The 16,070-nt window shown below is 37.8% G+C and overlaps 2 protein-coding genes across 3 annotated transcripts in view; both read right to left on the reverse strand.

Moving 5' to 3' along the window:
• The window catches only part of LOC127628832 (uridine-cytidine kinase-like 1), a 43,873-nt gene extending 39,074 nt beyond the window's left edge, over positions 1 to 4,799 (reverse strand). For both annotated transcript variants that reach the window (XM_052105750.1, XM_052105751.1), the window contains exon 1: positions 4,720 to 4,799. In XM_052105750.1, the coding sequence (XP_051961710.1) occupies positions 4,720 to 4,793 (74 nt within the window). In that variant the 5' untranslated portion in view covers positions 4,794 to 4,799. The remainder of the gene's footprint in view (positions 1 to 4,719) is intronic.
• Positions 4,800 to 10,909: 6,110 nt separating this feature from the next.
• LOC127629139 (zinc finger protein 512B-like) overlaps positions 10,910 to 16,070 on the reverse strand; it is a 112,825-nt gene continuing 107,664 nt past the window's right edge. Inside the window, exon 17 of the mRNA XM_052106221.1 lies at positions 10,910 to 12,768. Within this exon, the coding sequence (XP_051962181.1) occupies positions 12,406 to 12,768 (363 nt within the window). The 3' untranslated portion in view covers positions 10,910 to 12,405. The remainder of the gene's footprint in view (positions 12,769 to 16,070) is intronic.

Below are 16,070 nucleotides of genomic sequence, written 5' to 3' on the forward strand. Positions count from 1 at the left end.
AAGTCATTTTAATAAAAACAAAAAGGCAAAACACAGAACGTCAGAGGGCCTCTATTCTGTTTATGTAAATGTATTTCCAATTTAATATAAAATTATTGTGCAAAACAATAGTGCAAATCAGCAGTAATAGAACTAAAACCCACCTCGACAGATGTAGCCTCAAGTGAAGAACATAGTTTTGCAGGGCTAAACAAATTTTAATGTAATTGCTATACACATAGCAAATTGGTCTGCTTTCTATTTAAGTAAAAGTGTCAGGTTTCTCTTCAAGAACAAAAGTTGCTCAGCTTTCTGGCAGGAGAGACGGTTCCTCTTCTCATCAAGAACATAAGATGCTGCACTGAATATTCTCTCTCTCTCTGTCTGTGCTGGTGCTTGGGCAGATAAATACCTGTGTGCAATCCGCGCAATGGAAAGCGATCTTTGTTCATGCCCCAGTAGTCAAGAGGATTGTCGCATTCGCATAATATGAGCGTGAAGCGATTGTCTGTGTTGCGTAACTGCTTTCGGGCCCTTGAATAACGTATAACTTACCCGGTGGACTTTCTGGTGCCCTCCTAGGGTAAGATGGTAACCTCCTAGGGAGTTGGTGCCCTATGCAGACTGCGTAGTATGCGTATAGGGAGCGGCAGTACTGCTTTGAAGTATTTCCACACCGCTGACATCAGCCTTTGCTTGGTAGCACCGTGATTATGATTAGATCGATCGAGTGAAACCTGAGCACTGAGGGGGCGGCGAGGCATATATATATATATATATCGGCTCATATTTTCTGCCTTTTTCCCTCTTTCGCCAAAACAAAAATGCAATTTTCGGCAAAAACATTTCGGTGGCGAAATTTCAGTGCAACCCTATATATATATATATATATATATATATATATATGACCAATGAACAGCAAGAGCACTAAACAGAGATGACTTGTGAAGAAATAGACGTTAGGTCTATGTTGTAAATCCTTGGCAATGTGTTTTGCGAGGACCATCCTGCTGCAAAACATGTCTTGTAAGGACACAAAGTTCGTCCGTGCCCAAGAGGAGGCCATGTCTCTAGTTGAGTGTGCTTTAACACCAATTGGACAAGTCTGACACTGTGACTCAAACCAGGGTAATTGCATCGACGAAATAGTGAGAAGTCTTTGCTTGAAGACGAACATTACTTTTGTGCATCCTCCATAGCAAATACAGAGCAGATCAGACAGTCTGAACTGGCGGGTGCGCCCAACATATGCGTGTAGCACCCGCACAGGGCATAACAAATGCAATGATTGTTCCTCATCTGAATTAAATGGAGGAGGGAAGAAGGTCTGAAGGTGAACCACCTGCGCTTTGAAGGGTGTGGTCAGGACCTTGGGTATATAGCCTTTCCTGGGTTTGACAGTGGCTCTTGAAAGTCCGGGGTCAAACTCGACATGAATTGTCGACCAATAATGCATGCATTTCACCTACCCGTTTTACTGAGGCCAGAGCATATGAACATGATCATACCATGTACATTTGCTTATGGTATTGAGAAAATAAAAACGCAACCGGACGGAGAATCTCACATTTCGGCGGCCGCCCAAGTGATAGGCTATTTAAAGGGTAACTAAACACCTGTTCAGAGTCTGACTCCACCCACTAGAAATATTTGAAAATGCAGAAAAAGTGGGCAGACCCCGGCGGGGATAGAGGGAACGAACTGAGTGCGGGGCTGAGCGGGGGTGGCACCTGAGACTCGTAGTGACGGATTAATTGACAGCTGCTGTCAGACTCTATGTTATTATTATTCCTCACACGGTCGCAAGACGACATGTACATGAATCTGGCGTGGTGAGCTGGAACCTGCTTACGCCAGCTGTCACCGCTTACGCCACGGTACCGCAACAGCCAATAGGAAAATTCAACTGCAGTAGCCACCGTTCAACCTGAAGAGGGCAGCACTCAGACGTTTTTACACCATATATTGTAGAATTAAAACACTTTATACACAAATGTCAAAAAAATTACTTGAATCAATGACCAGTACTAATAAAGCCCCATTCTTACAGATCATTAACTAAAAAAAGTTGGTTTAGGGTTTAGTTACCCTTTAAGACTGCCAAGGCAGATTTAATGATAATCTCGCAAACAGCTAAAGCAGACATGGGCAATTACTGAGTTAAAGTTACAGACAGGAACAGTCTGGCTGTGCTGTCGTGCACCTACAGTATATGTTAACTGTTAATAATCATAGAACATTACTTTAAAAACTCACACAGCTGATGTTATTTTTCATTTAGTAGTTCATTTAACATGCTATGCTAACATGTAAACTAAAATGCTTTAGTTTTATAACATGCTATAGTTACTTGATATTTATATCATGTTTATAATTGTTTATTATAATTCTTTTAGCTTTATTAATTTTTCTATTTATTTTATTTTCAAAAGGGAGACTTTTTTACACATACTTCACTAAAATAAATGGTTTCAAGTTTCAATTATAATAAAGTGTTTGCTCAAAAATAAATAAATAACCCTTCTGTTTTCACTAATAATAGTAATCGTGATATTTTCCGAGAAGGTTATCATACCGTTGCAACCCTATTGGGAAGCGGTTGCACATAATGCGTGTGCTTTGAAGAGGAAAATGGGGTCTTTTTTGAGAATTTGCAACGAATGCTGTATTCTTTTTTGCACTCATTGCATTTTTTTGATTGCAAGACACAGAAACAACATTTGGAACAATATTGTGAACAACAATATTCCTTTCCTGACAAACAATAGTGGGGAGATGGGGAACAGTGTTTTGTGTCTCCAATCGAGCCTTTTACTTTTTTTTGGAACAGACCTGGAGGGAACTGTAGGCTCTACTTTTCGCTTCAAAGGGTTATGCCCGTCAGGAGCACTTTTGCTGCACGTGCTGATACGCAGGTGTCTGTGAGTCAGCAGGTGTGGGACTTTTAGTTGGCGCTGACTCGAAAACAGAGCAAGGGTGAACCGGCTGTGATATACTCCGTTTGGGCATAAAGTGTCTCATAACCTGGGGCCGGTTGCATAAACATAGCCATTAACTTAAGACTCAAATCAAATCACTTTATTGTCACACTACCATGTACACAAGTGTAACAGTCGGTGAAATTCTTGTGTGCAGTTCCGAGCAACATAGCAGTCATGACAGTGACGAGACATATACCAATAATAAACAACATATTTACACAACACAATTTACATATCAAATGTACATTCTTACACAACACAATAATTATATACAATGCACAGTAAACAACACACACAATATAGAAAACACAATATACAATAAGTGGGAGTATATGAAATATATATAACAAAATGTTAGACTGCATCTAACAATTAGTTTGACTAGCTAAAGACAACATAGAAAGCCTGTTGCATAAAAAAAGCTCACAGTTGTCTTTAGTAAGACAGTCTAATTTGCATTGCATTGTGGGAAAAATAAGACACTGAACAGCTTAAAAAAAATGGCTAACAGTGGATGCTCAATAAAAAAAAATTATTCGCTGAGAATATTTGCTTATTAGAGGACAACAATGCTTCAAAATGTATTTTAATGAACACATTTAGTGATTTAACACAATTAATTAAAAACACAACATTTTGTTACCATTTTTGAAGTCAAAGTCTTCAACCAAGTCTCAACTCAAGCCCCTTTCAGCCCCCACTGGCTCAGCTGACAGTTATTTTCAATGGCAAAATGGAATGTAAACAAAAGTTAGCCTGAGGTGTGGCTGTCTTACATTTTGGTCTTTAATTAGACTGATCTAAGTTTTTATGCAACTGACTGAAAAAATTAAGACCAACATTTTAGACGACTAACTAGTAAGACTAGTCAAAACAGTAAACGCTCTAGTTCCATTCTCTATACTCATACTCTAGTTCCCTTAGTTAGTTCACAGTTAAATGACTGCGGCCTCTTGCGGCCATCTGTGGCGCTGTACATAGCGAATGTGTGATTCAAAGAAAATACGGGAGGGAATTAAATTCGATACATTTCATAAAATATATGCGTAACTATTCCAAATGATTTTGCGCTTTTAAATGTTTTATTTAGTGTGTAAGTTCAAAACACCAATCTGAAAATGACCAAACATGTGTATGCCTACCAGACTACAAGTAAATCAAATGTTCAAAATGTTCTGCGGTGCGTGTAGTAGTTTAATTAAATATTATAAATTGCATATAACGAGGTGTGGCTGATACAACGGTCCACGGAAATAACGGCGACGCAATAAATGCAGCTCATGAGTCATAACATACACTGCGAAGATCACACCATGCTTTCAGTGTCATTCAGTAACACTGCGCAGATATATTATAGACAGAACAGATGAGGTGTTGCAAAAAGAAAGATAAAGATGCAAAAAAAAATACATATATAAACACATGACATCTGTTAGGACAATCTGCAGACAACAGACCCATAAATACATTGATTAACTGAAACAACGGAGTCACATTATATCTCACTTCATAACCCTGTTCAAAGTATGCTCATATAGACAAGTACCTCCACTTTTAAAGTGCTTAATGCCATTGTTAATTTATCAAACGCTGAAGAATAACAGGATAGATTTATCTGGCCAGCATGTGTTTTTGAGTTTCATAAACACGCACTGACTCACAGCAAGTGACAGGTCACTGAGCGCTCATCATCACGCATACAAAGAGAATAAGAACATTAAATACTTCGGATTTAAGCGTTAAAGTACTTAAAACATACCTCGTTGACCACATGGTTGATTTATCTCTGCACTCCATCGTTGAGACCCTTCCGTCTCCGCACACGGCCGACATTGTAGTTTCCTATTTGTCGATCAGCTGTTGCGACGGAGGACGCCACTGGTGGATGCTAGGATGTGTAGTTTTATGATAAAGGGTTGCATCAATCTTCAGCACAGGAGAACTACGTGTCCCAGAATGTATTTTGCTTTATATTTTTTGTCTATATTTCTACTCTAAAAATGTCTTGAGATCTTCTATACTGGATAACAATCTCACCATACAAACAGACAACTTGTACTAATCAGATCACAACCTTCGCTGTTGTTTTATTGGATAGCGCGTAACGGTTGGAATAGTCAACTAGCATTTTACGACAGTTTGCTGATGCCATACAAATGAACGGAGTGAGCCGTAAACTGACACCTTCTAGTCGTAAAATCGTCTGTAACTTCTCTTAAAAAACAGCAATTTTATGACAGTAAACTAAAGTCCATACATAGTTCACTCCAAAAGGAATTTTTAGTGTAAAATTTTTTGAAGATTAGTGTACAGGAGGTTAATTAATTAAACGATTAACTGTTTCCTCAGAAAAAAGTAGTTTATGCAGCGTTGTGGAAAATCTCCTGCATAGACATCCGTTCAAAAAGAGCGGCCACTTGTCTCCACTTATGCATTGCTTTGATACACTTGTAAGCTTGTTGATAGAAGGAATATACTCCGAAATGTCTGTTTTGGGCCTTGAGTGACCAGATATAAATGCAATAGACGAACTTGCAGTTTAATAAATTACTTTACAGACTATTTCTGTTTATAATTAGTTTGAAGCTAAATTGGTAGAATTTCATAAAAGAAATAACAAATATCTGGGTCATAAACGCATTAAATCACCCCATAATTTTAGGAAATACAAGAATTTATATTTTGCATGAAGAAAATGAAGCATATTCTTTAGGAACATTAAGATTTTTGCATTTTGGCATTATTTTCATGACAATTGAGCAAATTTTCCTGCCAGTGCTTATTACATTAATTAAACAAAATCTAATATTTTAATAACGTTTGTAAAGTACATTTGTAATGTATTTTATAAAGAAAATATAGTGTCTGAACAGGAAGATTATCATTATTGCATAACAGTCAAGGTGACAATGTCACAATAAAATTCCCCAAAACAAGTCTAAAACAGAACAATATTTATTTTCTTTATACAAAATTGTATTTCTTTTTTTTTTTTCTAATTTATTTTCTTTTGATTTTGTAGTGAAATGTGACCCAGACATTTATTCATGGGATTCACCCAAATATAAATATAAGAGAGTAATAACTCAGTCAGTCAAATCTTTGTCAACATTTTATTAATTATTTGAGGGGTATAAATGCACAGTTAATACACCAGGGGAAAAAGAGAGAGAACAACAGTTTAGATTCATAATTCTTGCCAATCTAGGTAAAAACTTGAAAGGAATACAAGCTAATTTTGCCAATTACTGTCATTATTACTTTTGTTTTGTAAACTTCTTAGAGGATTTCACTCAAAAGTTGAAGTAATGAAAACTATGTTTAAAAAAACTGGATGGGAGTTCCACTTTCTACATACCCCTTAGTACAAAAATCCACAGCACACAATCACATTTACCAAAATCTCTACTGACACTCCATATTCAATCCTATTTCATGGGATTACACGTGCACTAAATACAGAAAAACACACCCACACACAGCCACCCACCCACTCACACAAATTGTCTATAGTGTTAGACAAAAAGACATTTTCAACATGTACTTTGACCTATATAGAAAAGCACAGGGTCATATTCAAATAGTTTAAAGCAACTATGTCACAAAGAAAAAAGCAAACAAGCAAAAGAAAGTGAATGCACCAAGCTTTGGAAATCATATTTAATGTTGCAGCAGCGTTTTCCACCGCAAACTATTGCTGTCATTTTAAAATAAATCAGTGTCATGATCGTAAAACATCTGCATATGTGTAAGCCACATAATCTAGGAAGACGGGTAATTGAAGCCAAGCACAATATTCCTAGCAGAAACAAGTGTCATTCAGTATGAGATGGTGAATTGAGCAATATTATATAGTAATTAAACTTCCACCGAAATATACATTCTACTGGGTGAAACTCCAAAAGCATTGCTCATCTACATTAAAGTAGTAATTTTATGAACCTAATACATAAACGTTACACTAGCACAGTGTAAGAACTGTCACAACATGTGCAAAAAGGCTATGGAGCAAGACTGAGCTCTTAACTATGTTGCCTTGTCTTCTTGAACACCACAACCTTTTCACAGACCAGGTAAAAGTCGACCATTTTTACAGTGCAATGGGGGACTTGAAGTCGCAGAAGAACTTTTATTTTCCATTTAATGCATGACACTTCGGTTGTGGTGAAGGACAGTTAAAATTACATTTGCTACAGTATTTCATGTCAGAAATGTGAGACTCAATGGTAAGGTAATAACAGGTTCACAACTTCGTGCGCAACATATCTTAAGGTAGATTGGCTACTAGCACCTTTTGCCTAAAATCACGACATACCAACCCAAGTTTTCTTAAGCAACTATGAGATTAAGATCACATTTACAAGTATTAGAATAAAATAAATGGAATTTATGTACTGTATGCAACTTTAAGCTTATTTTATTTTTCTCATTAGATAAATATACTTTTAATAATTTATACTTTTTTGTCCATTTGCGACCTGAATTTTAAATAAGTTTATGGCAATGTTTTCATGATTTCAAGTACAGTACCTCAGTTAAAATTATTAGTGTTTTTGGAATAGATATGTCATTTATGTAACAAATATTATATTCTTTCAATCTTAATTCTTTTATACATTCTGAGGAAGAATAAAAAGATATACTGCTTCCATTATGGCTTTAAACAGAGTTTTCATTTGATATTCAACATAGATTTGCTTTCTAAATTGAAGAATGAAGGTCAAACTCTTGCATGTTTCACCCTGGGTTCAGATCACATGGCAGGCATTGGGCTGGCTTAGCGCAAGCTAAGCTTTCATCAGTTTCGAGAATTCTCATTTTATGTTGGGAAAACTGATCTCAGATCTGCACAAAAGGGCACAGACAACACAAAGCCACTCAATTAATGTTTGGTGAATGGAAGCTAAATAGTGCCTGCAAAGTGCAAGATAAGGAGGGAAGGGGGAGGAGGGGATGAAGTGCAAGAAGGGCATTTTTCTTAAACAGGCCTTAATCAGAAAGTTGGAAATCTGTTTAGATATTCAGTTAGCTCCTTAACATTCTCTGATTCTGAACCGCAAGTCAAGGAAATGTTCAGTTAAAGTCTGCAGTGACTATTCTGATTGTGTTCTTTGATGCTGTACATTAAACACTCTCACTAGTCTATTGCATACTGCTTGTGCTCCAAGGAGCAGCTCGAACCAGCAAAAGTAAAATAAAAATATGAATCTCACAAAAACATTTTAGTCACATTTCACCCCAAAATCAAAAGGAAGAAAATGCAACCAATTTTTTTCCCCAGTTTTGAGAACTGACATTTTTCTTAATGTTGATTCTCATAAGAATATCATTAATGATAAACAAATTTTTTTTTTACTTATGTACTATAAATAAAAAAAAAAACCTGTGTAAATTCAATGTATAAATCCTTTAGAATCTTAATAATGTACAGTGCATTCAGAAAGTATTCAGGTCCCTTCTTTTTTTGCAGCCTTATGCTAAAATGCTTTAAAAAAAATATTCTCAGATCATTCTACACGCCATACCCCATAATGGCAAAGCAATAACCAGATTTTTTATAACTTTGCAAATTTATTAAAAAGAAAAACTGAAATATCACATTGACATAAGTATTCAGACCCTTAACTCAGTACTTAGTTGAAGCACCTTTGGCAGTGATTACAGCCTCAAAGTCTTTTTTGGTATGATGTGACAAGCTTTGCGCACCTGAATTTGGGGATTTTCTGCCATTCTGCTAAGCAGACCCTCTCAAGCTCTGGTTGGATGGGGATAGTCGGTGGACAGCCATTTTCAGGTCTCTCAAGAGATGTTCGACTGGGTTCAAGTCTGGGCTCTGGCTGGACCACTTAAGACCACTCTTGCGTTGTCTTGGCTGTGTGCTTGAGGTCATTGTCCTGTTGGAAGGGGAACCTTCGGCCCAGTCTAAGGTCCTGAGTGCTCTGGACCAGGTTTTCATTAAGGATATCTCTGTATTTTGCTGCATTCAGATTTCCTTCAACCCTGACCATTCCCCAAGTCCCTGCTGCTGAAAAACATCCCCACAGCATGATGCTACCACCACCATGCTTCACTGTTGGGATGGTATTGCGCAGGAGATGAGCGTACACATGACATCTCGACACATGATCTCTGGAGCACAACCAGAGTGACCACCAGGTTCTTGATCACCTCTCTTTTTGTGACCAAAAAATGTTTTTGCCTTCTGAGATCTGTGTCTCAACGCATACGTCATCAAGGCTGTCTCATTTCAGAAAAGCAAGAAGGACACTCTGAATGCATCCTTCAAATGCGACCTTTTTTCACGGGAATTCAGAGGATGCATGAGGTGTATCCTTAGTGGGCACTCACAACCCACAATTCTTTGCTTCAACGAAAATGCCTATAAAAATAAATAATGACAATTTGCCCATAAATATATTGTTAAAATGCAAGTAATGTTAATTCCCAAGTTGAACTACCTCAGTAGATGGGTGCAGAGTACATAATATGTATAATAATATTAATAAACTCAGCAAAAAAAAACGTCCCTTTTTCAGGATACTGTATTTTAAAAATCCAAATAACATTAAACAATGTTTTCCATGCTTGTTCAATGAACCATAAACATTTATTGACATAGACAATTAAGGTCACAGTTATAAAAACTTAAGACACTAAAGAGACCTTTCTACTGACTCTGAAAAACATCAAAAGAAAGTAGGCCTGTTGTAAGGCAGGTCCTTACCAGACATCACTGGCAACAATGTTGCCTATGGGCACAAACCCACCTTCGCTGGACAAGACAGGACTGGGATAAAGTTCTCTTCACTGACGAGTCACAGTTTTGTCTTACCAGAGGTGATGGTCGGACTCGTATTTATCATCGAAGGAATAAGGGTTACACATGTTGGATCAGAGGGTGAGGCTAGGTCCATTCCCCCCAGAAATGTCCGGGAACTTGCAAGTGCCTTGGTGGAAGAGTGGGGTAATATCTCACAGCAAGAACTGACAAATCTGGTGCAGTCCATGAGGAGATGCACTGCAGTATTTAATGCAGCTGGTGGCCACACCAGATACTGACTTTGGATTTTGACACCCCCTTTTGTTCAGGGACACATTATTCCATTTCTGTTAGTCACGTCTGTGAAACTTGTTCAGTTTATGTCTTAGATGTTGAATCTTTGTATGTTCATACAAATATTTACACATGTTAAGTTTGCTGAAAATAAAAGCAGTTGAAATTGAGAGGACGTTTCTTTTTTTGCTGAGTTTATATAATTAAAATAAAGAATTAGACTGAAAGTACACACGTAAAGTCTATTTTATTTTCTATTTAAATCCTAATAACTCATTATAACATTATAACCTAAAATGTACCTCCTTTGTTCCCTTCTCACTCAAAGCGCTCACGCTTGTTAAAGAGTGGCGTGCTGTCATAGCAACCATGTTACGTTACGTTTCCATTTGTCCTATGAAGGCCATCTCGTTTATACAAGGCTTGTTTAAAGGAGGATGCTCAGTCTACTGCAGCCTTCAAAGGACGCATCATACCTAGCACGCAGCCTTCGAAACGAGACACAGCTAATGATGATCCAAAGAAATGTGATGCACCTGAGCTAAATTTTAAGTGTCATAGCAAAGGGTCTGAATACTTTTGTCAATGTGATAGTTCAGTTTTTTCAAAACTCTTGTTATTATAAGGTATGAAGTGTAGACTGATGTGAAAAAAAAATCATAATTTAAAGCATTTTAGCATAAGGTTGCAACACAACAAAATGTGAGTATCATTAGAGTATCATTCATTTTATACAATATTTTTTCTAATGAAATGTATTAAAAACTGCATTACAATTTTTTTTTTCTAATTAAAGGCAATACAAGACACACAATACTTTAGAATCAAAATAATATTTTTTCACATTAAACTAATTCAATTTGTGGACAATTGTGTGTGTGTGTGTGGGGGCAGTGAAAGTATGTTTAGTTGTCATGAAAAAATGGCATAATGCAAAACAAATCTTACATTTTTTTTTATAGCCTATATAAAATATAATTTCTACTTTTTTCTTTTAATTTTTGAGGTGAATACTACCCCAGCATGTTCTTGACAGGTTTAATGAGATTCACCCAAATTAATTTTTCTATCCATGATGTTTTCATTTTATGAGATAGTTTGAGTCTTCCTACAGAGCAGTAGTAAATTTAGCTTAAGCTAACACTGATGACATCACAGATGTCAAATGGCATCCCTGTGCTTCAAAGAAGATCCATATGCCAACACATTTCTTTCGCAAGGCAGCACATGTCATCCACCGTCATGTGTGTGTTTGTTTAAAACTTAAACAATGACGGACATGCCCGTTAACGATCTCTCTCTCCCGCACGATCCTCTGCAGTGGACCTTTATCCCTCTCGGAGGCTTGATTAGCCTAATACGGGTGTGTACAGTCACGACCCGGCCCTCCCTCCGCCCTGCCACATTTGCATTTTGCTATTTGATTTTCTCTAAATGTTTGCACTGTATTTTCTTAAGCATCTTAATCAGACTAAAGGAAAGCACATAGAGCTACCCAAATTTTCAAGCAGTTAAAGGTTTTAACAATGACCACTGACCAATTGAGGCAAATTACAACTACTACAAACAGCCCACAGGGATGCGGGAAAAGGAGTTACAAAAGGTTATGAGCCAGATAGCCTCTTACAATTCAGAGCAAGAGACAGGACGTGAAACCAGGGAAGCAACACTATTGCACAGTAGCACACTGTTACACCAGCCGTCGACCGTATTCCAACCTTTCATTCAGCTGCCATTGACAAAACAAACCCAAATACATCTGATAAAAAGCAATTCAAATGATGATCACTAAAGACGACCTACTTTTTTTTTTTGATCAGCCTCATTTGAAAACTGTGGATGAAAATGAATTGCTTTGAATATATTCATATATAGATATGGATATTATATACACAGCAGAGTATATCTGAAATAAAATGTTAGCAGTAAATTAGCTCACCATGCTAACTGAATGAATTTTATATTCTTAAAAAAAATAATGAAACCACTGGACATATTGACTGAGCTACCCAAAAATTATGAAGACATGTTCGCAATTTCTGCTCTATAAAAGCTTCCATAAAGGTCTTTGTATATATACAGTATACACCATATATAAAAACTGGGGATTTAACTGTTACTGACCCTTTTTGAGTTAACAGTTTAATAAAATTAATTCTAAAAGGAAATGAGAAAATAAAGAAGGAACAGAAGGAATATATTTCAGTATACATAAGCACATACATTATGTACTGTATTTAACAATCAGTGTGAAATCAATAAAGAGCAAATCATCATTGTTTTCTGCCGTCCTTCATCCCCTCGTTCTAGTGTTAATATTTTTACGTTGAATGTTTTACTGGTGTAGTTCGGAAAGGATCCCATCTTGGTGCTGATGTTGTAAGAGCTGTGCTACTCGGTGATTGGCGATTTCTTAGGTTTGCCCCATTTCTTTATAGGGGGCTGTGTTTCGCTAGACTGGGCTGGATTCACACTGTCCACTGGGGCAGAGGGTGTAGCTGGGGTGTTGGCAATAGGGGTGGAGGCAGGTGTTTGAGTTTCTGAGGCTAGAGTTAAGGTCTGGGGTGGAATTGGAGCTGGGGTGAAGCTCTGAGTCTCTGCTGGGATGGAGACTGTCTCCAGGGGACGCTCTTTGGGCTTTCGACCTCTCTTCTTCCCAGGCACTCCATTTTTCATGTCCTTCTGTAAGCCATTGCTCTCTGATTCTTTCCTCTTGTTGTTTGGCACCTCGTGGTCAGATGCACGAAACCAATTCTGTGCAAGTAAGGCAAAATCAAATCTGAAGTGAATAAGTAAGATGGAGTGAGACTAAAGATGCTTCCACCTGCCGCTTTGACCACCATATGAAAAAAATTGCAGATATAATTACGGTAGGGTGATTTTACGAGTTTGTGTGGCACGAAAGCAGGAGTTGTGAACAGTAAACACTGAAAACATGTATTTGGACTTAGAAGAGAATAAAGTCCTGGCAATTGCTTTGATCTCAAAAAAAAAAAAAAATCAGAGGACTCGTTTACATTAAGGTCTTAGGATATTTCTGGTGCATTTAAATGAGCTGAAGTAATGAGGTCTCTGAATGGTCAGAAACAATAATGTAAAGGTTTAACAAAAATAAATTATTCAATATCGCTATATAAATTTTGACCTTTTTATATATTTCTTGTTTCTGTTTACTCTAAAATACATTGTTAGTGAGGTAACAACATGAAAATCACTTAAGTGTCAAATTGGACTCTGTAATCTGTAATCATTGTTTGATGCTTTGAATGGTCTGGGTTCACAAGGTTCAAAGTTGAAATTAGTTTAACTTTGAAAACCACATTATAATGCTAGACATAAGCGCGACACAACACTCTAATGCTTCTCTGCATTTGAATTTATTCAGCAATGGTGACTTGAATCATGTGGAAGCCCTTTAAGGTCATAACAAGCCCATATTTTAAACATTTCAGCACAATAAGATTTAAAAAGGAAATGCTGCTCTTCACACAGATTCCAAAATATCCATCTTCAGTGATTTTAACCTTTTTTTTTTTTTTTTTTAAGATAGTAGGGTTAACATATACTAAAACTGATACTACACAAAAAGTATTTATTTTAAATAGGGCTGTCAATCGATTACAAATTTTAATTGAATTAATTACATTATGTGCTGATTAATTAATCAAATAATAGCAATTAGACACATACCAATATTTACTAAGAAAGGCCCCTAAATGATAAGGTATAAATATAATATATAGGCCTAATGAGTATTATAATTCAGATAATTACATGACATTACATCATATACGTCCAGTATATTGTGGCAACAGACAAGTAAAGCATTTAAACAACACATAAAGTGGCTTTATAAGTAACAATATTGTTTGTTTTATAAACATTTCATTGAACATAACCCTATTATTGTCCTACTTCCCTACTTAGTTTTAAGCTTTTTTTAATCACTTTGTTTGCATCACATCTAGTCACATGCTCTGTATTTTTAGACGCTGTGTCAAGTTAAACATTGTGGCAGGGCAGAGGGTGGGGCCAGCCGCCCGGGGAGGAGCGGCTGTCGTCCGCCTGAGAGTGTGGAGGACTGATCGGGTACTACGCGACGGTGCATCAGAGAACCGGATTAACAATATAAATAATATTTAAAGTAATAAAAAGACACATACAAATACATACAGGGCAGCGGCCCGTAATTCTCTCTCTCCGAACGGGCGCTTGACCATGCCCTCGCTGCCACAATTATCAAGCCGTTTCTCGCCACCTCCTTCCACTGAACTGTGATACAAACATAGTTTGAAACATAAAAAAAAAATATCAATATCCCTACATTCTGTTGCGCTCTGTCAAGCTGTCATTGAGTGCAAGAGTGTGTCATATATGGAAGGCTGTGCTGCCTGCTCTAATCAGTTTGACGAGGCATGTTGCCTGTTCAGCTGGAGCGCTGACTGCCCCCTACTGCATCAAGGTGGTACAACAAGCTTCAATTGCTCCGATGGCAGGTATATTCTTTATCACCAAATTTTCGTACAGGTCTGGGGCATTATTAATTGTGTAAAAAAAAAAAATCACTAAATTAACATGTGAAATCCACAGCCTTCATTTGTAAACACTTTCATAATTGAAATAAAGGGTCTCTTGTTCCATTTCAAGTCGCTCACGAGAGCCCCGATCTCTCTGAATTAATTTCCATCACTCAGTTTCATTGGCGGATGTCTTTCGAAGTCCCATTTTCCATGCTCACGAGCATATATCTGGCAGATCAGAAGACAGCCTCCTCAGAACCTCTTCAGAGTCGAGAAACTGGTCTCTCTCTATGGAACATGCCATCTACCTTCATTGAGAGTGTGCACAGAGTTCAGCGGACAGTCTTCTCTCCTGCTTATCAGAAAGATCATCTGAACAAACTAAAAGAGTAACACTGTGATATACAGTATACATCCCTTTAAGAATGGAATATCACAAGTGTCTTCCATGCAGTGGACACATCCCTCCACAGGATGGGCATGATCACTGTCATTCATGCTTGGACAGCACCCATGCTGAAGCAGCATACAAAGATGCACAATGCGCTCACTGGAAGTGCATGAGCATCAAGACGCTACGCTCATGGTCGGCAATCTTCTCGGAGAGACATGGCATGCTCAGACATTGAGCATGGTGAATTTGAGGAAAGTCTCCTGCCAGCGTTTTCGACCGTGAAATAGGCCCATGGAAATCTCCATCCCTCTGGTGAGATGGACAGTTTGATTTTGTTTTGCATATCTCCAGACGAGGGTGTGATATCTATCACAGATTTGGAAGGTGAAGCACGGTACCTTTTGTCTGATGATCTGACCGACTAACCCACAAGTGAAATAGAGAAGAGGGTTAACAGATCAGAAGCCGAACTGGTACACATTTTCTCCAGGGCAGTTGAGGAGCTCAGACTCGAATGGTCTCCTCTATCCGATCCCAAGCTCTCATGACTGGATGAATGGTATCTGATTGTGGACCAGCGTTAAGCCACTTCCCAGTGCAGCATCTGGACCAATCAGACACACATTTATTCATTATTTAATGAATAAGCCAACAGATGTCTCAAGACTGTAGCAAGCAGAGGCCCACGCAGGCTCCGTTATGTCTGCTCCCCCACTGATCATTATCAAGCCTTTCCACTGTCTGCCACTGAACCAGCAAAGAGTGTACCCCCAGTGACATTCCGAGTGGGGAAAGTTACCTGCTGCATGCCAGGGCAATCTTTACCCCATAAGAAATGGACTCAAAGCCCAGAACAACAGACTTTTCTTCACTAAATTATAGACAAACTGTCCATAAATGAACATGTATATCCTCAGGACATTGTGTATAGGATCATTACTGTCTTGTAAAGAGTTTTATTGTACTGTATACGGTTTTATGCATGACTTCTGACGGGACTACCAGCTAATGTAAAATCATGCAAATGAGACCGCGTTGGAATTGCACCTTTCTCATTGGTCAAGCCAGACTCAAGAGGAGAGGTTCCTCCAGCAGAAGTTAAAAGGACACGTCCAGCCTCTTACTCTCTTTTTTCCCCTGGA

Source organism: Xyrauchen texanus, chromosome 35, assembly GCF_025860055.1.
Source record: "Xyrauchen texanus isolate HMW12.3.18 chromosome 35, RBS_HiC_50CHRs, whole genome shotgun sequence".
NCBI lineage: Eukaryota > Metazoa > Chordata > Actinopteri > Cypriniformes > Catostomidae > Xyrauchen > Xyrauchen texanus.